This window comes from Callithrix jacchus, chromosome 6 (assembly GCF_049354715.1).
Source record: "Callithrix jacchus isolate 240 chromosome 6, calJac240_pri, whole genome shotgun sequence".
Classification (NCBI taxonomy): Eukaryota; Metazoa; Chordata; class Mammalia; order Primates; family Cebidae; genus Callithrix; species Callithrix jacchus.
In genome coordinates, this window is record NC_133507.1 from 58,001,003 (window position 1) to 58,023,269 (window position 22,267).

General features: G+C 44.2%; 1 protein-coding gene and 1 long non-coding RNA gene across 3 annotated transcripts in view; one reads left to right on the forward strand and one right to left on the reverse strand.

Annotated features, from left to right (window-relative positions):
* The window catches only part of CYBRD1 (cytochrome b reductase 1), a 37,610-nt gene extending 26,919 nt beyond the window's left edge, over positions 1–10,691 (reverse strand). For both annotated transcript variants that reach the window (XM_008998720.3, XM_002749356.5), the window contains exon 1: positions 10,427–10,691. In XM_008998720.3, the coding sequence (XP_008996968.1) occupies positions 10,427–10,619 (193 nt within the window). In that variant the 5' untranslated portion in view covers positions 10,620–10,691. The remainder of the gene's footprint in view (positions 1–10,426) is intronic.
* On the forward strand, positions 10,205–12,043 carry LOC144576640 (uncharacterized). The gene is made up of 2 exons (XR_013518879.1): positions 10,205–10,682; positions 11,487–12,043. It is a non-coding gene; the product is annotated as an uncharacterized LOC144576640 (long non-coding RNA).
* Positions 12,044–22,267: the final 10,224 nt, after the last annotated feature.

Genomic DNA, 22,267 nt, shown 5'->3' on the forward strand with positions numbered 1-22,267 from the left:
CGTGATCCTCTTGCCTCAGCCTCCCAAAGTGCCGGGATTACAAGCATGAGCCACCGCGCCTGACTAGTCTTTTTTTTTTTTTTCCCTCTTGAGACAGAGTCTCACTATGTTGCCCAGGCTGGGCTGGAGTGCAGTGGCATGATCTGGGCTCACTGCAACCTCTGCTTCCTGGGCTCAAGATATTCTCCCGCCTCAGCCTCCTGAGTAGCTGGGATTACAGGTGCACACCACCATGCCTGGCTAACTTTTGTATTTTTTGTAGAGACAGGGTTTTGCCGTGATGTCCAGACTGGTCTCTGACTCCTGAGCTCAAGCGATTCTCCTGCCTCAGCCTCCTAAAGTGCTAGAATTACAGGCATGAGCCACCACACCAAGCCCATAAAATGCACAAATCAAAAAACTTAAGAAAAATTGTATTGCTGATCTAAGTATTAGCTAATAGAAGACCAAATGGTCCTTTCAAATAAGTAAAAAGCACTCTGCACTTGGACCCACTTAACAACTTGAAGTGAATTCAAAAATAAAATAAGAGTAAGTTATTAAGTTTGAAGTACGCTGAATTTTAAAACACTTATAAATTCTACTTAAATATGGTGTGCCCATTCCACTTCCCTTCCCTCTTTGAATAAAGTATTATTTCACTCTCTTTAGGAGAACGCTCAGAACAGGATTATCAATCTCCATAACTCTTTTCCCTCTGCACGGAAGAGCTTACCACATTCTATCCAAAGGACCTTAAGTTTAAATGAAAAAGCAGAGAATCTTCTTTAAATAAACTTCTTGAAAAGATTCCTGCAGTGGCTTTCAAAGAGAATCAGAGCTTTGAAACAGGTCTGTGCATTCAAACTGTCTCACAGCATGAATGTCATGAAACTGAAAATCTCTGGGAAGTCAAAATGAAGGAAGCAATTCAGATGATTTGGAAGATATTTTTAGCTCTAGAAACATCTCTTTGAGTGATTAAAATCCTCACAAAGGCAGCTATTTGGTACCAAATACATGTATAAGAAGAAAAAAATTTAATTAATTGACTACACATTTACGAATATTCAGAAATTATGTGTTGTCAGAAAGACCAACTATATCTTCTTGTGCCTCATATCAGTATTATGACTGATTAGAAAGAGTACTGGCTCTGATATCACCTGGTTGTCTGACCCTGGCCAGACATTTGGTCTCTAAAATGAAGGGTAGAACTTAAGGTCTCAGCCAGCGCTAAATATTTAAGGATCAGTATAACTTACATTTCTAAACAAAACAAAACAAAACAAAAAACATCATAATTTGAGCTGGGCACTGCACATTGGTTCACACTTGCAATCCCAGCACTTTGGGAGGAGTGGGAGTCACTTGAGCCCGGGAGGTCGAAGGTGCAGTGAGCCATGATTTCACCACTACACTCCAGCCTGGCTGACAGAGCAAGGCCCTGTGTCAAAACAAACATAAACCATAACTCGTGTCCAACCAAATCAAATGGGAACAGCTTTCAGACAGGGCTGTATCTTACTTGTTTTACACAGTGTCTGGCACACAGTAAGTACTTAATATGTTCATTACATGGATAGAATAATATATGAAGAAATTGAATGAATAGCAACAACAAAAAACTTAGAAAAGTACAGCCAAAGTCTGTATAGCCATTTCCAAGCTTGTTTTGACCATCTAAGGAAGTTTCTATATAAAGAAAAAAGTTTTAACAAAGATATCTGGTCTTTCTTTTTCTTTTGTTTGTTTGTTTGTTTGCTTGTTTGTTTTTGAGACGGTCTCCCTCTGTTCCCCAGGCTGGAGTGCAGTGGTATGGTCATGGCTCACTGCAGCCTCGACCTCCCAGGCTCAAGTGATCTTCCTGCCTCAGCCTCCCGAGTAGCTGGGACTTACTACCATGCCTGGCTAATTTTAGCATTTTTTTTGTAGAGATGGGGTTTTGCTATGCTGCCCAGGCTTGTCTCCCTACTTGGCTTCCCAAAGTCCTGGGATTATAGGCATGAGCCACGGTGCTTGGCCCTCTATCTAGCTTAAAAAGGAAGAATGTTCTACCTTTTAAGGGGAAAATTTAAAACCTCACAAAGTCAAGTCAAAAAACCCTAGCGGAAGTCACCTGTAAACTGGGAGCTATGGACTGGAATTTGGTCCAAAGATGTTGTTTTGTTTGATCAGCCCAATGTTTTGGAGGGCTTTCTGTTTGTTTTTGTGGCTGGTTTACTTTTTGTTTGAACCAATTTTTAAAAATCTGATTCTCGGCTGGGCGCGGTGGCTCACGCCTATAATCCCAGCACTTTGGGAGGCCGAGGCGGGTGGATCACGAGATCAAGAGATCGAGACCATCCTGGTCAACATGGTGAAACCCCGTCTCTACTAAAAATACAAAAAATTAGCTGGGCTTGTGGCGCGTGCCTGTGATCCCAGCTACTCGGGAGGCTGAGGCAGGAGAATTGCCTGAACCTGGGAGGCGGAGGTAGCGGTAAGCCGAGATCGCACCACTGCACTCCAGCCTGGGTAACGAGAGCGAAACTCCGTCTCAAATAAATAAATAAATAAATATTTATATATATATATTTATATATATATATTTATATATATATATTTATATATATATAAAATAAAAAAATAAAATAAAATAAAATCTGGATTCTCTTAGGAGAATCAGAAGCTCTGGCAACCTTGGACCGGCATCCTCACGTAGCCATGATCTGGGACTAAGTGGAAGTTTTCTGTTTTGCCAGGAGTGGGCACTCTCTAGTTCCCTACAGTTCCCATCTCTCCCACAAGTGTACACCTATACTCTGCTGCATGAGGATTTGACCTTTAATTAACTGTCCTAGTAAACAGATAAAGTGGTTTGTCACCAGTGTTATTAGGCAATGCTGGTATTAATAAAAACTGATCTGACTGGTAAACTGTGTCTGGACTGAAGGAAACAATGAAAAATCTGTAAATACCTGATGATAACGCCAATACTTTGAGCTTCCCAGAGTGCAGTGATAACTTTTTTTTTTTTTTTTTTTTAAGTTAATTGTCTTATTTGATAAGTTTGGCACAGGCCCTGTGTGATAACTGTTACAGCCTATATTAATTCCCTAGAGCTACCATAACAAATTACCAGAAATCTAGTAGCTTAAAACAGCACATTTATTCTCTCATTGTTTTGGAGGCCAGAAATAAAAAATCAAGGTGTTATAAATAGGATGGTCCTGAGGGAGAAGCCATGCCATACCCACTTCGGCCTCTAGGGGCGCCAACAATTCTCCATTTTCCTCGGCTTGTGGCCACATCACCCCAATCACTGTCTTGACGTGGCCTTCCTCTCTGTGTCCTCTTTGTCTCAAATCTCCTTCTCGGTTCTCTTATAAGAACACCAGTCATAGGGTTTAGGGCCCACTCTAAATCCAGGGTGATCTCATTTTGAGATCCATAGTTAACATCTGCAAAGATCCTATTTGCAAATCAAGTTACATTCACAGATACCTGGGATTAGGATTCGGACATAATCTTTTTGGGGGCCACTATTCAACCTACTACACAGCCCTTGCAGGGATTATGGAACTAGGCATACAGAGTACTACAAGAGACAATGGTTCCTATGGGGTATGGGGACTTTAAGCTCTGATCTTACCAGTGCAGATCTCATCTCTGGGTGCTTGAGCTGCCACCTGAGGAAAGGATAGTTTACTGAGGGCTATGTGGACTGCTGCTGCAAGGATGCGCACTACCACGGTGGTGCCAGCAAGCTCTGGCTCCTGTCCTACATCCTTCTGAGTAGATTGGTGTCTAGTATGGTCTTAGTAGTTTCTCATGTCTGAATGTTTAGCTGAATCCCGAAAGACACCCTGGTAGGTGCTATTTACTTTATACACCTGATCCTTATAGGTGTGATCCTCTGGTTTAAAGAATTGGCCAAACTTCCATCAATTTAGTAAATATTCATTGAATGCCTATTGTGTGTTAGGTAATACCGTGAGTATAGCATCGAATAAAACGGACAAAATCTCTTCCTTCTGGGAGCTTATATTCTAGTAGGATAAGACAAGCAATAAATTAATAGTTAGTGGTCAGAATCTGAATAATACTGTATTTTGAATTCAGAGTCTGTAAGATTTTCTAGTGAAATGGTTGAGAAGAATGAAAGAATCACAGATGAATGTATAATTTTGCCCTGAACAGCTAGAAGGATAAAGCTACCATTTACTGAGTGGTGGAGACTATGAGAGGAGTTGGTTTTGCAGACATGAGGAAGATCAAGAGCTGAGATTTGGCCATGTCCATTTGATATCCTAGTAGTAAGTTTGAGTAGCCAAATGGACATTCAGGTTTGGAGTTCAGGGAAGAGTCTGGGCTGAATATACAAATCTGAGAGGGTTCAGTATAGAGATAGTACTTAAAGCCAAGAGGAGACTGGTTAAATTGACTACCAAAAAAGGGAGTGTAGAAAAAAAGAAGTGGTCAGAAGACTGAGCCTTGGGCACTCTGACTGGAAGATGAGAAAGAACTAGCAAAGGAGACTGAGGATGGGCCAGCCAGGAAAGAGAGAAGAACCACAAGAATCAGGTGTTCTAGAAGCCACCCAACTTAACAGGTGATGAAAAAGAGGCCAAGTAAAGAAAGTGTCCTGACCAGGCACAGTGGCTCACGCCTGTAATCCCAGCACTTTGGGAGGCGTAAGCAGGTGGATCACCTGAGGTTGGGAGTTCGAGACCAGCCTGACCAACATGGAGAAACCCCGTCTCTACTAAAAATACAAATTATCCAGGTATGGTGGTGCATGCCTATAATCCCAGCTACTCCAGAGACTGAGGCAGGAGAATCGCTTGAACCCAGGAGGTGGAGGTTGTAATGAGTCCAGATTGCACCATTGCGTTCCAGCCTGGGCAACCAGAGCAAAACTCCATCTCAAGAAAAAAAAAAGTAAGTTTCCCAAGGAGGAGTGAGGAGTCAATTATGTCAAATGCTGCCTTCCACTCAAACACTGTGAGAACTGAGAATTGAGCAATGGAATTAGCAACATTGGCTACCATGTTAAGCACGATTTTGGTGGAGCAGGAGGTGAAAACCTAATTGGAGATGGCTCAAGAAAGAACAGGAAGACAGAAACTGTAAACTACAGGTATGGACAAAAATTTCAAAAAGTGCTGTGGTAAGGCAAGCAGGGAATTGAGGCAGTAGCTGAGGGACATACAGGATCAGGAGTGATTTTGTTTTGTTTTGTTTTCGAAGTTGATAGAAATGATAACATGTTGGAAATAAGCCAGTTGGGGGAGAAACATAATGATGCAGAAAAAGGAGGGAGAATTGGGAGGAAGGCAAGAAAAGGCACAGATCGTACTTATGCAGTAACATTCTCAGAGCTAGAGGCCTTAGAATAAAGATGTATTTCCAGTGCAAAATGATGTCCATTCTTCCTGAAGGTTGACTAAGCCTAAACTGGCTGAACAGTAATCACTAGGGAAAAGGGAGGGTATGTTTACTTTAGACACTATTATTATCATCACAAATAAGTGGCTATAAGTTGCATTTTGCTACTAACAATTCAATGATGGTACAGAAAGAATCACTCATTCATTCAACAACCACTTACTCATCTGCTATGCGCCAGTTCTAGGTGTTATTCTAGGTGCTGGGGATACAGCAGGGAGCACCACAATCATATCTAAAACATTTTTATGGGTTGCATTATTTTAAAAGCTATCTGTATTTATTTACAACCAAAAATATGTTAGGGATATTTTTGTGCTTTTGGTCACAAAATTTTAAATCATCTCTTTATGCTCTGTAAAAACCCTTGTATTGCTAAGATTGATAGGTTTTTATTATCAATGGTGTCCCTGAAGCTTCTTTTAGAGTAGGTATTTGGGGCACTTTTTCATTATTTTATTTCCTGGATTTTACCCCGAAGAGGCTTTTCAAATCTATTTAAGTGATCCTGGAATTAGGTCACTTTTAGAAAAATTAATAGGATATCCCAATTGTTTTTTAAGAATTGCTCTTAATTTCTTTGTTAGTCTGTTAAATGTTAAAGGTAGTTATATTCTCTCACAAAATCAACTTGAGATCATTAAACTATTTAATCTCTCTCCCTTCAGTTTATATAATACAAGAGTTCTACACAGGAAAGGAAGGAGTATAGAATTGCCAAGACTTCTTTTTGCTAAATTTAGACACCTGAATTTTCTACCTTTCACTAAAAAACACATTCCACCTTGCTGAACCTTTTAAAAGGTCAACAGCCACTTTGAGAACGTTTATTTGTTTCAGTCTTTTCTGTGGCCTTCTTTTCAAGGTTCGTTTCTCTGACTTCCTAGTAGTATACTTATTTCATGGGAAACGTTTCTTTCAGAGAAGCACAAAGCCTCTTCTAAACTCTTCCTCATTCATGTCAGTCTGTTAGCTAGATTTTTCCAATAGTTTAAAATTTTACTTTAGTTTTAGATTTCCCATGATCTGTTATACTTTCATTTAGAATATATACATTTTCCAAAATATACTTGGAATGTGGGAGGTGGGGAGAGAGGTGGGGAAAGGAAGGGAGAGGGAGAGGGAGAGAGGAAGACAGAGGAGAAAATGTAAGAAGGAGAGAGAGGGTGAGTGAGAAAGGGAAAGGGGAATAAGGGAGAGGGAGATTTGTTTTGGAACTTCTATGTTAGCTTTGCTTCTTTGACGCTTACTTCTCTTTTTTTTTTTTTTGAGAAGGAGTCTTACTCTGTTGCCCTGGCTAGAGTGGAGTGGTACAATCTCAGCTCACCACAACCTCCGCCTCCCAGATTCAAGCAATTCTCCTGACTCAGACTCCTGAGTAGCTGGAATTACAGGAAACGGCCACCACACCAGGCTAATTTTTATATTTTTAGTAGAGACAGGGTTTCACCATGTTGACCGGGCTGGTCTCAAACTCCTGACCTCAGGTGATCCACCTGCCTCAGCCTCCCAAAATGTTGGGATTATAGGCGTGAGCCACTGTGCCCAGCCAGAGCTTACTTCTTAAAGGTGTTTCAAAGGACTCATACTTGTTCTTAGTTTCAAATATTGTTTACTATTTGTATATTGCATTTTATACTTAGAGTAATAACTGTCAAAAAATTTTAAATAATCTCTTTATGCTTTGTAAAAACCCTTATATCACTAAGATCGATAGGTTTTTATTTAGAAAATGTATATATTCTAAATTAGTCTTCCTTTCCTCATCTCCAAATATTTGTATATTACAGAAGAGAACTCCATTACATTGTGTTCATTGTTAGAGCTCTGAAATCCCATTGCCCAAAATTTTCCTCCTTGTAGCAATCACACATAATAAAAAAGTCTGTTATAACATGGCAAGTCTGTAATGTGCGCTTCCTTCGCAGCCTATAAAGTCTGTTTATTACTCCCCCTCCTTCCACTGGAGCCTTCCTAATGCTTGGGATGAGGAATGTGGGTGGGTGGATGGGCCAAGATGTGGAAGAACTGGGGAGAACCATGCATGTGCCTACATGTATGAAAACATTTATGCTCAGGTCAATTAAATGCATTATATGATTAAAGTGATTTTCACATCCAGGGTCCAAACAGGAAACAGGATGAGTCATGATGGGACAAACTCTGGATCATTGATACAAATACAATAATTGAACCTAAAGAACACAAGATCGGCCAGGTACTGTGGCTCACACCTGTAATCTGAGCACTTTTGGAAGCTGAGGCAGGCAAATCACTTGAGGTCTGGAGTTTGAGACTAGCCTGGTCAACATGGTGAAACCCTGTCTCTACTAAAAATATAAAACTTAGCTGGGCATGGTGGTAGACAGCTGTAATCCCAGCTACTCGGGAGGCTGAGGCAGGAGAATCACTTGAACCTGGGAGGCAGAGGTTGCAGTGAGTTGATATCACCCCACTGCACTCCAGCCTGGGTGACAGAGGGAGACTCTGTCTCAAAACAACAACAACAAAAACAAGATTTTCATAAGAGCAACAGATGACAATTGCCAAAATATCCATTTACACATTTTTGTCCAAGAGTAAGTATGAACAGATTAAGTTCAAAGTTTAGAGTAACTTAAAAACCTTTTAGGAAAACTGTATATTGGACTCTAATATGAATGAAGAGTTTCAAAATCTATTTTAGATGCAGGTTTTCTAAAAAGAAGATTAGGCAGAAAATAAGTATATTACCATAAAAGCAGAGAATCGAACTTTGACAATAAGGTCACTGAAAAGAAAACAACTTTCATGGGTAAGTTACATAACTCTTGTCTGCCTCATTTTACTCTTACATACATGTGACATCATGCACTTAGTGGACTCACAGCATGCAGTCACTGTAAGCTGTTTTGACGTTTTCTCCTCTGTGGCAAGTCAGGCAATGAGTAATATCACTTGTGTTTCCCTTACCCTCAATTATAAGAAGATATTCCAAGAGATATTCTCAAGCACAGAGTTGAGGAAGTAGCTGAGGGACATACAGAGTCGAGTGATTTTGTTTCTTGGTATTAGAAGCAAAGGAAATTCTTGGTATTAGAAGGAAAGTTTCTTGGTAGTAGAAGCTGCTCTTTAGAGCTGGGTGGAAGAGGAGACTGGTTCTACTCTTTTTTTTTTTTTTTTTTGTGGAGTCTCACTCTGTTGTCCAAGCTGGAGTGCAGTGGCATGGTCTCGGTTCTCTGCAACCTCTGCCTCTTGCCACCTGGGTTCAAGCAATTCTCCAGAATCAGCCTCCCGAGTAGCTGAGATTACAGGTGTCTGCCAGGCTTTCTGTATTTTTAGTAGAGATGGGGTTTCACCATTTTGCCCAGGCTGGTCTCGAACTCCTGACCTCATGATCTGCCCTCCTCGGCCTCCCAAAGTGTTTGGATTACAGGCGCGAGCCACCGCGCCCGGCTGAGGGTTCTACTTTTTCAGCAAACAAGGTGTAGACAGCTCTGGGCCAAACAAGGGCTCCACCATGAAGGAAAGAGTGCTTCTGGTGACTGTTACTTTGGAACTTGAGTAGGTTTTTCTCTTTTAAGCGTAGTGGCAAAATAGCTGAGAATTACGCAACAAAATGACTTATGTGGTCAGTGGTGCTCACACCCTGATGCCGATCTCATACCAGGGAAGCCTTGGACTACCGAGGATTAGTAACACCTTCCACTACATTCCAGAGTGGGAGAATGCTGGCCACACTTGTGAAAGCTGCAGTACAAGTTGAAAACAACCAGTAAAAAAGACAAGATCACTTTTCTTTAGGAATGAGGTCAGCACTCTTTTGCACACTCATTTGTGGGGAGTTAAATATTTGGTGAAGAAAAGGCAGCCTACCCGGAGGCAAAGCTAGAGATTCAGCCAGTGGACATCTCTTTCCAAACCCTTGCTACCCTTCTCGATTATTTTCTGCAACATAACCCCAGTCCACCCCTTGCTGCCTTTAACTACTTTCTCAAGGCCATGCCTGTTGCAAATACACGATGTTTGCGCCACAAGCTCGAGGTTCCTCCAGCCACAAGGCAACCCGAAGGAAGCTGTCAGGACATGGCGAGCGGCACTACACAATGACAACACACACTACCAGCGACTGCTGAGCCCCACCCCCGCGCCAGCCTCAGCAGGAAGAATGCAGGCCCGGGGCTGGCTCGACGCGTGCCAAACACGGAAACTCGGGGACATCCCGAGCAGAGGCATCCCTCGGTACCAGGAGGCCACGGGCCCTCTCCAGGCATCTCCCACCCGAAGTGCTGGGCCAGTGCCCAACAGGAAGCCCCGCGGGGGAACTTGCGCCAGTAGGCTACCACACAAACAATTCGGGCTCAAGACCGTCCAATGACTGTCCAGGGAGGCGAAACACTCTTTGGGGTCCCGGCAACTTCCCGGGCTCGACGGAGTTTAATGCTCTAGGAGGAGAGGAACCCGGGGCGGATGCTTCACTCGCCCCTCCTTGGCCAGCCCCTTCACCCAGAGTCAAGGATGTTACAAAATTCTCACTCCAGCCATCTTTACCCCGCTGCCTTCCCCTCCTCATCTGCACCCTGGAAGCAAGTTCAGCAAAAGGCTGAGGCCAAAGCGTTTCCGCGGCCCGGATTACGCAGGCTTGGTCCACGGGGGCAACTTTCGGGGGCGAGTGAGCTGCCAGCAGCAGAGCGCTCCGGCTCAAGTTTCTGGGTCTCGGAGGCGTCTCCAATTTGTCCCAGCCACTCACCGCGAAGAGTTAATCAACTGGGGCGGGACACGCTCCGCCGCCCCCAGCAGCGCGTCTCTACCGTGCACCCCAGACCCCGAACTCGTAGCGATCTGCCCGAACTGCAGCACATTCCGGCCTCCAGAGTCCGCCCGCCTCCCTCCAGCCGCCCTCCCGCCCTGCCGACTGGGCTCCCGGAGCGCTCCCCTCCAGGCCTCGCCATCCTCCCTCACTTCCTCAGCTACGAGGGGCTTCACGGAGGACCCTCAGCCTCCGCCGCTCTCCCCCCACCCCCGGAGGTGCCAGTACCGATGCCCTGGATGAAAACGAAGCCGGTGACCAGGAGCACCGGGTGCCAGTTAAACTCGAGTGCGGTCCCGTCCCAGCCGAGCCCCTCTCGGTAGTGGAGGACCCAGACTAGGGTGAAGATCACCGACAGGAATCCGACGAGCAGCGCCGACACCAGCAGCGCCAAGAAGAGCCAGTAACCCTCCATGGCCATCAGCGCCCCATACTCCGAACCGCCGGGGCCACAGGAACTTCGCGAGGCGGCGGCAGCCTCTGGGTAGTGGCCGGGCGGCGGACCCGGGGCGTCAATTTCTTGGGGCAGTCTCCGCCTGCGGGGAGGGACTTTCAGGGCTGCTGGCCCGGAATGTAGGGCCCCTTGGGGGTGGGCAGCTGGCCTCGGCTCAGAAACGGGCCCCACCCCCGGGATCACGCCGCCGCTGAGTGCGCTCACTGCGTGGTGGCCTCGCCCTCGCCCTCGCCCAGCATCCAACCTCGCAGAGGGCTTCGGTAACAGACCTAGTTAGTTGCTCGAAGAGAGGACTCCGAGGATTTTATACCCACCACTTTCTTTTCACCCTTCCCGTTTCTCGTCCTTATTTGTGGGGAGGCTGAGTCTGTCAGTGGTGCGCCCTCTAAGTTAAGAGAAAAGAGGGATCAGTTGGATAGTTATTTGTGTGCTTTTCACTGATGAACCCTCCTTAGCCTCAGTGCTAGAGAATTTGCTGTCTCTAATATCAAAGGGTGTTAAGGAGGAACCTATAGGGTGGTGTAAATAAAAATAAAATCCTAAGCCCCTCACTGACTGAATGGACTCCCATGGCCAAGCAGATCCCAGAAAAACCTTAAAGCTGAGTTTCTAGCCACAACTGGAAGGGAAGTCAGGAAGTCTATCCCCTCCCTTTTGGAATTTAGACTAAACAGCTGACTAGCATTAATGTTTAAAATAGAAACCGTAAGTCTGACAGAACAGAGTCTTTGTAGCAATAAGGCATTCAATTATAAACAGGACCTAAGTCATATATTCCTACGCTTAAGGAATAAACTTTGCTCTCACTGACACAAGCTTTTTCTTTTTCTCTAGCAGCTAAACAAGCACTGGCTTGAGATAAACAATATTAAAACAATTACAGCTCAGCTCACAGACGCTGACCAGCTGAAGCCCTGTTCCACCAGCCGAACCCCTGTTCCACCAGCCAGAACTACAACTTTCACTGGACAAGAGACTGATTTCAGAAACTTTTTCCTGATAAGACCACCAGAACCACGGACTGTTCTGGGCAGTTTACAGGGATTGTGTGCTTGTGTGCATTCACGTCCTGAAAAGACCTTTTGAAGTATAGGGCCTATTTGTAATACATTTAAATGTTAAGTCTCCACCCCAAAGAGACCATGTTACATACACGTTTGTTCAAGATGCATGTGTCAGGACCACCGCCATTAATATTCATTGCTCCTCCTTTAACCTGTTAAATATGAATGTTTGACCAAACTGTCAGCATAAAGTTCCTATCCCAACCCCTCTGCCTTCTAAGTGCCTTTCTCTGGTCTTAGGCCAGAGGCTGTGTTTATCAGCCTACAGAGTGGTCATCTTATAGGCTATAACCTTATATAAGAAATAAAGTCTCCTCCTTTTTCAAATTTGTAATTTTTTTAAGTTAGCAGTAAAGGCTGGGCACGGTGGCTTACACCTGTAATCTTAACCCTTTGAGAGACTGAGGCAGGCAGATCACTTGAGCCCAGGAGTTTGATGAGACCAGCCTGGGCAACATGGCGAAACCCTGTCTCTACTAAAAAAACACATGCACCTGTAGCCCCAGCTACTTGGGGGACTGAGAAAGGAAGATTACTTGAGCCCAGGAGATCGAGGCTATAGTGAGCTGAGATTGCATAACTGCACTCCAGCTTGGGTGACAAAATGAGACCCTGTCTCAAAAAAACAAAAACAAAAAACAAAACAAAACAAAAAACAACAGTAAACCGGGTCTCCATGAGGTGTCTCACGCCTGTAAGTCCAGGGCTTTGGAAGGTGGAGGCGAGAGACTCACTTGAGCTCAGGAGAGCTATGATTGCACCACTGCACTGCAGCCTGGTGACAGCTAGACTTTGTCTCAAAACAAAACAAACAGAATGGGCAGTAATGGGCTTGGCCTTACCCTGCAATAAAACTACTTGCAGTTTGCTGTTGAAAGAGGGAAGACGGGAACCTCCTGCACCTGGACTTGCCATTTAGTGTGATAAACGGATTTTCAACGTGCCCACCCACCCGAACCAATCTGAACCAAAGTCACTCCTTGATGAAGTGACGCTCACTCCCTGCCTCCTTCCAACATTATCCTCACCCTTCCCCACTGAACAAAAGCAGTGTCAGCGTTATCTCATGCTATCAAAGAAAAAGGGTTCTGGCTGCCAGGGCTTCCAGAAGGCATTTAGGAACGTTCACTTCTAGCATTCTTCTGTAGTTCGTCTCCGAGGACCAGTTTGCCGTATCGTCCTGTTGCCGTCTTGAAAGACCTTAGAATGTGCAGGAAGTATGTGGGGGTGACTTTCAAACAGGCCAAGGAAATAGGAATGACAAGTCATGGTAGTTGGGCAGGATCAAGGGCTCAGAGTAAGAGGCTGTAAACCTCACTTGTGTCATTATTTTCCCCTGGGCAACATGGCAAAACCCTGTCTACTAAAAATACATGCACCTGTGGTCCCCGCTACTTGGGAGACTGAGGAAAGAGGGTCACTTGAGCCCAGGAGGTCGAGGCTGCAGTAAGCTGAGAATGTGTAAGTGAGCGAAACACCTCATGGGGACCCAGTTTATTGGGTTTTTGGTGGGGAGAGTAAGCAAATGGAAGAGAAGGACGGCTTCCACCAGCACAAGGCCTTCTTTGATCTGGTCCAGCCTAGCCCTCCCCTCTAGTCCCTTACCACAACCTGACTGGCCCTGATATCCTTGACTGTAAACTTCTCCGGCAGCTTCTGATCACTTCCTACCCACGCCCTGCCTGTAAATTTCCCTGACCCCATCTCCACTGAGAAACCTTCCCCGAGTCTGCTCATGCCTAGACTTTTTTCTTTTTTAATTTTTTTTCCAGCTCTAGTCTTCCCCTCAGAGTAGGGGTAGATACTGAACATGGCCAGACTTTTATATCCCACTGACCTCCCCATCCAGTGCCTCCCTGTGTCACCTGTCAGGATGTAATACAATGATCTGCTTCTGTGGTTGTCTTCACTCTCAGACTACCTTGTTGAAGGCATTGATTCTCTAATTAATCATTTTGTTCATCCTTGGCATGTAGTAGTTACTCAATAAACATGTGTTGGGAGGCTAATGGGACTGAGTGTGTCAATCAGGGTCCTGGCAGAAAACAAACAACATATTGGAATTGAGTAATTTAATAATAAACAAGACTTTTTATGAAGTTGTGAGCAGTGTGTGGGAAACCCCAGGCCCAAAGGGTGAAGAGTTACTAGAATCCAAAGAGAAAATTGTGTGGAGAGGGCAGTCTGACAGAGGCCTTGACTACAGGGATGCAGCCAGCCTGCAGAAATCCCACAGGGAGAAAGATGGAAGCAGTTGACGATTCCAGCTTTACTCTTCTCTGCTCAGATCTTCTGCCCCAGGTCTCCCAGGGGCTAACCAGAACCTAATCAGAGACCATAGGACAGTTCATGTAATCCGTCCCAGGTCAGCTTCCTGGGACACAGAGCAGAGAAGAGGAGAGTGAGAGCTGATCTGTAGGAGTAAATGGAAACTATCCTTGAATTTTCCAGTTTTATTTTTTCAGACATTCTTTGTTCCTGAGTGCTGCAAACATTCCCTGTTTCATCTTACACTGATTATTTTCCTCTGTGAACTTTAGCTTGTAATTCAATGACATCATTGTATCCCTGTCCCTCTCCCTAAAAGTATCTAGTCTTTGTCGCCAATTAATGTTTTCACCTCCTTGACCTAACACTTTAACTCCACTCCTGAGTTAACTTTGCTTCATAGCAGCAGCAGATGAGAATCTCTGAGATTCCAGACCCCATATAACAAAACATTTTAGGAAGATGAAAACATGGCCAAATGGTACCAATGGTATTGAATCATCCTGAAGTTATATGTAAAACTCAGAGAATTTCAACTTTTAAGTTATCTTTTAAGTACCTAACTTTGATATTAAATAAAACTGTCACTGAGATGGGGAACATTTTCAACAAATATTATTGTTAACCTTTTAATGAATTATTTTTCTTTTTGAGACGGTGCCACTCTGTCACCCAGGTTGGAGTGCTGTGGCACGATCTCGGCTCACTGCAACCTCCACCTCCTGGATTCATCCTCCTACCTCAGCCTCTGAAGTAGCTGGGACCACAGGTGTGTGCCACCATGCACGGCTAATTTTTGTTTGTTTGATAGAGACAGGGTTTGACCATGTTGCTCAGGCTGGTCTCCAGCTCCTGAGCTCGGGAGATCTACCCTCCTCGGCTGCCCAAAGTGCTGGCATTGTAGGCGTGAGCCACCATGCCCACCTATGAACTTTAAAAACAGAGTTTTTGGCTGGGCCTGGTGGCTCACGCCTGTAATCCCAGCACTTTGGGAGGCTGAGAAGGGCGGATCACAAGGTCAAGAGATAGAGACCATCCTGGCCAACATGGTGAATCTTGTCTCTAATAAAAAAAAAATACAAAAATTAGCTGGGCGTGGTGGTACATGCCTGTAGTCCCAGCTACATGGGAGGCTGAGGCAGGAGAATTGCTTGAACCTGGGAGGCAAGGTTGTAGTGAGCTGAGATTGGACCACTGAACTCCAGCCTGGCGCCTCTGGCAACAGAGCAAGACTCTGTCTCAAAAAAAGAAAAAGAGTTGTTAAATGATAGAAGTTTCCCTCTGGAGATGGTAAGCAGTTTGTCACCAAAGTATCTAATCAGACTCAGTAACCTGTCAGGAATGCTATTGGGTGATTCCTGATGTTGCGGGTAGGGGAGAGCATTGAAGAAAACAGCCTTCCTAAAAACCTAGTTGCTAGAAACATGTTGATGCAGAATTGTTTGCCCCTGGCAGAAATGTAGAATATAGAGTAAGGAGACATGTTGTGAGGGGTGTGGAAAGAAAATCCAAATCCCATCCATCAGGAGATGAGGCATCGGGTGCCCTAGATGCCATGTCTATTGAACTTCCACGAGGTAATGTTGCATTTCTTCTGGTGCACACAAAAGTCCAGTATGTTACCAGAAAGTAGTAATAAGCTGCACCCAGTGGTTTGCTTTGTGAGATAAACAGACCGTTTTTCACTTCTGATTGTTGACTGTTGGTTCCTCTCTGTTTGCCCCTCCACTCTCCACCCTTTGCCTTGTCTTGTGCTCTGGCAGGCTGACGCCTACAGACTGTGTCATCTGACCCTCCTTGTCCTCTGGCTTCCAGTTGGGTTTGGCTGATGGGTGGTGGTGACTGGGGATTAGAAAGCAGGAAGCCAGGTCAGCCTATTTATTCCACTGGGCCACCTCGTTGGGACATGGGTTTGCAGTGGTTGCATTCCTCTTTGCCATGCGACTTTCAAGTGTCCCCTCCTCCACAGCTGTGGCTGTCAGAGGGTTCCGGTAACACCATCACCACTTGCTTCCACGTGTCTATGGGTGGTATTGGCCTCCTGCTGTTGCTTTACCCTGGTCTTCACCACTCTTTTCCAAGTTCCTTTAAGTCTGTTGCATCTCTGTAAGTAATCCATTTATTAAACTCACTTCAATTAAATCCTTTGTGCAAACCCGCTGTTTCTTGCAGGACCAGATACAAGTGAAAATATACTCTGACCTTATATTACTGTTCCCCTAGACTTTTTTCCATGCCTTCTCAGGACATATGATGGAGGAACGGACGCAGTGAGAGAAAATCACATGCAGGAGGGATGAGTTCACACGCTTTGCCACATTCTCTTTCCTCCCTTCTGCTGGTTAAGAGATTTGGACCAATGGCTGAGCGTGGTGGTTTATGCCGTAATCCCAGCACTTCAGGGGGCCGAGGCAGGCAGATCATGAGGTCAGGATTTCGAGACCAGCCTGGCCAACATAGTGAAATTCTGTCACTACTAAAAATACAAAAAAATTGCTGGGCTTGGTGGCAGACGCCTGTAATTCCAGCTACTTGGGAGGCTGAGGCAGGAGAATCGCTTAAACCCAGGAGGCAGGGGTTGCAGTGAGCCGAGATCGTGCCATTACACTCCAGCCTGGATAACAAGAGTGAAACTCTGTCTCAAAAATAAAAAGAATTTGGAGCAGAAAGCTGCCCCAGATGACCAAGACAAAGGAACTCCCTGCCAGCATCATGACTCATGAGGCAAGCCAAGTCCTGGAAGTGGTCAGAGCCTCCTTGGTGAAATAAAGCAAGGATTACTGTTTTGAAAAGAACACGGTCAAACCCATATTAATGGGAAGAATAAGCTTTCTTCATGTGAGGCTGGGCTTTGTTGTCTGAAACAAACACCTGCATTGCTGAGGGATTTTTCTTCTGCAGGAACTGGAGAGATTAGACCCTGCTCTCACCGTGGGGAGCCTGGCTATAGAAGGAGCCTCTACCTGTTCTCTGACTCAAGAGGCTCTGGGTCCACCTGCCCCATGTGGGCAAGGCTGGGGCAGTGGAAGTTTTATTGTCTCTTCCTCTGGGAAGAGGCAGGAAGAAGCTCTCCTACTAAAGGAAGACAGTAAGACACTGGACTGATAAGCAGACAAGGATAAGAGGAAGGTGTCTGGGAGAATAGGGAGTGAGCAGAGCATCTGTGAGAGGCATTCAAACGAAAGACCTAACTCAATAGAGCCTCTTCCATGCTACATGGGGAGCATGGGAGATGACAAGAAAAGTAAGTTGGACCTAGGCATGACTTCTGTTCCCTGCACACTACATACTGCTTTGTAAGACCTGCCTGACCCTCTATGAACTCCAAGTATCTGAGACAGGTTCCAGTCAATTTTTTTTGTCCGTGCTTTCTTAGGACATACGATATATTAAGAATTTAAAAATACTTCTGTGAACTCCAAGTATCTGAGACAGGTCTTAGTCAATTTAGAAAGTTTATTTTGCCAAGGTTAAGGACATGTGCCCATGATATAGCCTCAGGAGGTCGTGAGGACATGTGCCCAAGGTGGTCGGGGCACAGCCTGGTTTTAGACATTTTAGGGAGACAAGAGACATCAATCAATGTATGTAAGATGTACATTGGTTCAGTCTGGAAAGGCGGGACAACTTGAAGTGGGGAGGAGGCTTCCAGGTCATAGGTAGATAAGAGACAAAAGAAAGTTGCATTTTTTGTTTGTTTGTTTCTGATTAGCCTTTTTTTTTTTTTTTTTTTTTTTTTTTTTGAAGAAAGAGAAAGAAAAAGAGGGAAAAAGAGAAAAAAAAAGAGGGAAAAAGAGAAAAAGAGGGAAAAAGAGAAAAAGAGGGAAAAAGAAATATTACTTCATTCTTAAAATGGGTATCAATCATGGCCGATCAATATTTTGTGTGTTTAAAGTGGATAATGTATATTTTGTGTGTTTAAAATGGAGAGCTCTATTGAGTTTATTTGTTCTGGATCTGAGTTCAAGTCCTGGATATCGTTATCAATTTTCTGTCTCGTTGAATCTAAATCTCATTATGGGTCTTATGTATCTGGGTGTTAAAATCTCTTATTATTACATTACTCCTTTTACCCTTGTATCCTTGTAGCTTTGAAATCTATTTTATTAATTGTGAGAATTGCAACTCCTACTTTTTATTTATTTATTTTTGCTCTCCGTTTAATTGGTAAGTTTTTTTCCAACCCTTTATTTTGAGTCTTTGTATATCTTTAGATATACCGTTAGATTTTGTCTGTATCTTTTGATTGGGGGATTTCGTCGATTTAAATTTAGGGTTACTGCCATTTGATATTAACTGGCTATTTTATCCTTTCATTGATGTAAATTCTTCTTTATGTTAATGCTCTTTACTTTTTGGTGTATTTTTAGAAAGGCTCATACTGGTTGTTCCTTTCTATGTATAATGCTTCTTTTAGAAGTTCTTGTAAAGCAGGCCTGGTGGTAATAAAATCTCTGAGTACTTGCTTGTTCCTAAAAGATTTTATTTTTCCTTCAATTGTAAAGCTTAAATTGGCAGGATATGAAATTCTGGGCTGAAAGTTCTGTTCTTTAAGTATATTGAATATTGGCCCCCACTCTCTTCTAGCTTGTAGGGTTTCCACTGAGAGATCTGCTGTAAGCCTAATAGGCTTTTCTTTATGGGTAACCTGATCTTTCCCTCTGGCTGCCCTTAATATTTTCTCCTTCGTTTCGATCCTGGTGAATCTAATGATTATGTGCCTTTGGGTTGGTCTTCTTGAGGAATATCTTTGTGGTGTTCTCTGTATTGCCTGGGGTTGAATAGTGTCCTGCTTTGCTAAATTAGGAAAATTTTCCTGAATAATATCCTGAAGAATATTTTCCAGCTTGAATTCATTCTCTCCATCACATTCAGGTACACCAATCAAACGTATATTAGGTCTTTTCACATAGTCCCATATTTCTTGGAGACTTTGCTCATTCTTTTTTATCCTTTTTTCTCTATTCTTGTCTTGTCGTTTTATTTCATTGAGTTGGTCTTCGACCTCTGATATCCTTTCTTCTACTTGATCCATTCGGCTATTTAAGCTTGTACATATTTCACTAAGTTCTCGTGTTGTATTTTTCAACTCCATAAGTTCATTTGTATTCCTCTCTATATTGTCTATTCTTTTCACCATTTCATCGAACCTTTTTTCAAAGTTCTTAGTTCCTTTACATTGGGTTAGAACAAGTTCCTTTAACTCCCAGAAGTTTCTCATCATCCACCTTTTAAAGCCTATTTCAGATAATGGAACACAGTCTTTTTCCATCAGGACTTGTTATGCTGCTGATGAGTCCTTTTCCATCAGGGCTTGTTCCATTGCTGATGAGTCCTTTTCCATCAGGGCTTGTTCCGTTGCTGATGGGTTCTGATTTTGGGTATACCCGGCCTTCTTAGGCTGTTTTTTTCCCTTCATTGTAGATGACCCGCCTTTCTAATTAGGTTTCTGAGTCGACATCCAATGTATTGATTCCCAGTGCTGGGATCCGAGCAACCCACTGTGGCGGCCTAAATAGCAGCGATAAGACTGATGGTGCTCTTCTGCCCGGGAATCTCTGGTCTGGCTTCCCTCTTGAGTCCGCAACAAGCGGCTCTGACTTCCTGGAGCTCCAAACTCCGGTCAGTAGGGGAAGCAGTCCCGTTTGCTCTGCATGAAGAGCTGCTGCGCCGAGGCGCCGGCAAAACCGCTGAGGCGGCCACAAGAGTCGTGCTGGCGACCCGTGGGGGCTCCTCCACTGGGAATCGGCTGATCCGTGAGTGACGAAAATTTGTCTAAGTGTGGCATCGTCTAGTTCTCTGAGCTTTCACTGGGAGCTACAATCCCGAGCTGTTAGTGATCGGCCATCTTGGATCCCTGATTAGCCTTTTCAAAGGAGTTGATCAGATATGCATTTATTTCAGTGAGCAGAGGGATGGCTGGATAGAATAGGGAGAAAGTTTTGCCCTGGGCAGTTTCCAGCTTGACTTTTCCCTTTAGCTTAGTGTTTTTCTTTCACACTTTCATCACCATCCAGTGCAAGTTTGGTTTAAGGAAAACTGGCAAGGCAGGAAGCACTCAGGACAGACATTGGTAGGTCTTCCTAATCATCTCCCTCCCCTTTTTTTTTTTTTTTTTTGAGACAGTTTTTCCCTCTGTCACCAGGCTGAGTGCAGTGGCATGATCATAGCTCACTGCAGCCTCAACCTCCCAGGCTCAAGCAATCCTCCCACCTCAGCCTCCCAAGTAACTGGGAGTACAGGTGAGTGCCACCATACTCAGCTGATTTTTCATATATATTTTTTTAATAGAGACAGTTTCCCTATATTGCCTGGGCTAGTCTTGAACTCCTGGACTCTATGGATCCTCCTGCTTCAGTCTCCCAAAGTGCTGGGATTACAGGTGAGTCACCAAGCCTCTTCCTAATCATCTCGCATCTTCCTAATCATGTGGCCAGATAAAATTAAAAGGACCCCACCCTGGTCCTTTCTCCCCAGTCCAGGCATTAGTAGGTAGAGTCCGCTCTAGACAGAGTCCGATCTTTATCCAGGCAGAAGAGAATTAGGGTTAAATCCTTGATTCCCCAATTCTCATCTACCACCTTTACCCCATAGGTTAGCAGAAAATACCCAGTTGGGGAAGAAAATAATGGTGCTTGGTCACACCTAGGTTCTATTTATTTTAGAGCCCACACTCATGCAAATTTATAAACCCTAGGCTAAAATATAAGCTCCTTCAAGGATCTTCAGCTCTTCAAAGACAGATTTGGTCTGTTTTACTTGCCACTGTTCTTCCACCCTATCGTCTAAAAATGTACCTGGGATTTTTTTTTTTTTTTTTTTTTTTGAGACGGAGTTTCGCTCTTGTTACCCAGGCTGGAGTGCAATGGCGTGATCTCGGCTCACCGCATCCTCCGCCTCCTGGGTTCAGGCAATTCTCCTGCCTCAGCCTCCTGAGTAGCTGGGATTACAGGCACGCGTCACCATGCCCAGCTAATTTTTTTGTATTTTTAGTAGAGACGGGGTTTCACCATGTTGACCAGGATGGTCTCGATCTCTTGATCTCGTGATCCACCCGCCTCAGCCTCCCAAAGTGCTGGGATTGCAGGTTTGAGCCACCGCGCCTGGCCCCTGGGATTTGTTTTGAGTAGGTATAGTACAACACGCAAACACAAAATGATTGCAGTGAAGGAAGGAGGTTTTTTTATGTTCACAGTCCCCTAGAAACAGGAGGCAAGGCATGCAGTCAGGGCCACACAGGGAAACACGGAAGTCAGATGGGTAGGCAGAAAGAGCAGAAGCCTTTATTGTGGTTTTTGAAAGGAGGAAAGGGGAAAGCAAAGTAAGCAAGCGGAACAACCTTATGGTTGGACAGTTTGAATAATTTCGGCAGACCCTGCAGTGATCGCATGAAAGGAGGTAGGTTGGGGCTTGGAACCCTGTTAGTTGGTTTGGATATCAAAGATGTGCTGGCAGGCAAACAGTCATCTCTAGGAATTAGTAAACTCTGGGAGGGGTAGTTCCCCAGGTCCACAAGGCTCCACATGCCAGAGATCTAAGAATACAGACAATATCTTTATTATAGCATAGAACAGTTGTCAACAGAAAAGAGGCCTTTAAAAACACATTCATGCATTGAGTGACAGATTGATGAGAAGTTTACAGAGCCTAAGACAGAGAATTAGCAAGGAAAGAAATGCCCTGGCACATTTTTCTTACAATCAAATGTTATAAGACATTGGATTATTTGGATGGCACATTATAGAATGTAAAGAACTGGGTTCTACTATTATTTTATTTATTTATTTGAGAAGGTGTTTTGCTCTTATAGCCCAGGCTGGAGTGCAATGGGGCGATCTCGGCTCACTGCAACCTCTGCCTCCCGCGTTCAAGTGATTCTCCTGTCTCAGCCTCCTGAGTAGCTGGGATTACAGGCATGTGCCACCACATCTGGCTAATTTTTTTGTATTTTTAGTAGAAATGGGGTTTCACCATATTGGTCAGGCTGGTCTTGAACTCCCGACCTCAGGTGATCTACCTGCCTCAGCCTCCCAAAGTGCTGGGATTACCGGCTTGAGCCACTGTGCCCAGCCTTGGTTAATACTGTTATTATAAAGTAGCCATAAACATTGTTTTATCTTTGGAGAACTTTTATTGGATGCTTTCTTGTTTGACTTTGTAATAACAGGAATAAATGTTCTAATTATAATCTCTATCACATGCATTTTTTTAAAGGGCATTCACAGGCAGAGTATCTCAGAATTTTGGCTTATAGATCTGAAGGCCTTATTGAAGTTTGAAGGA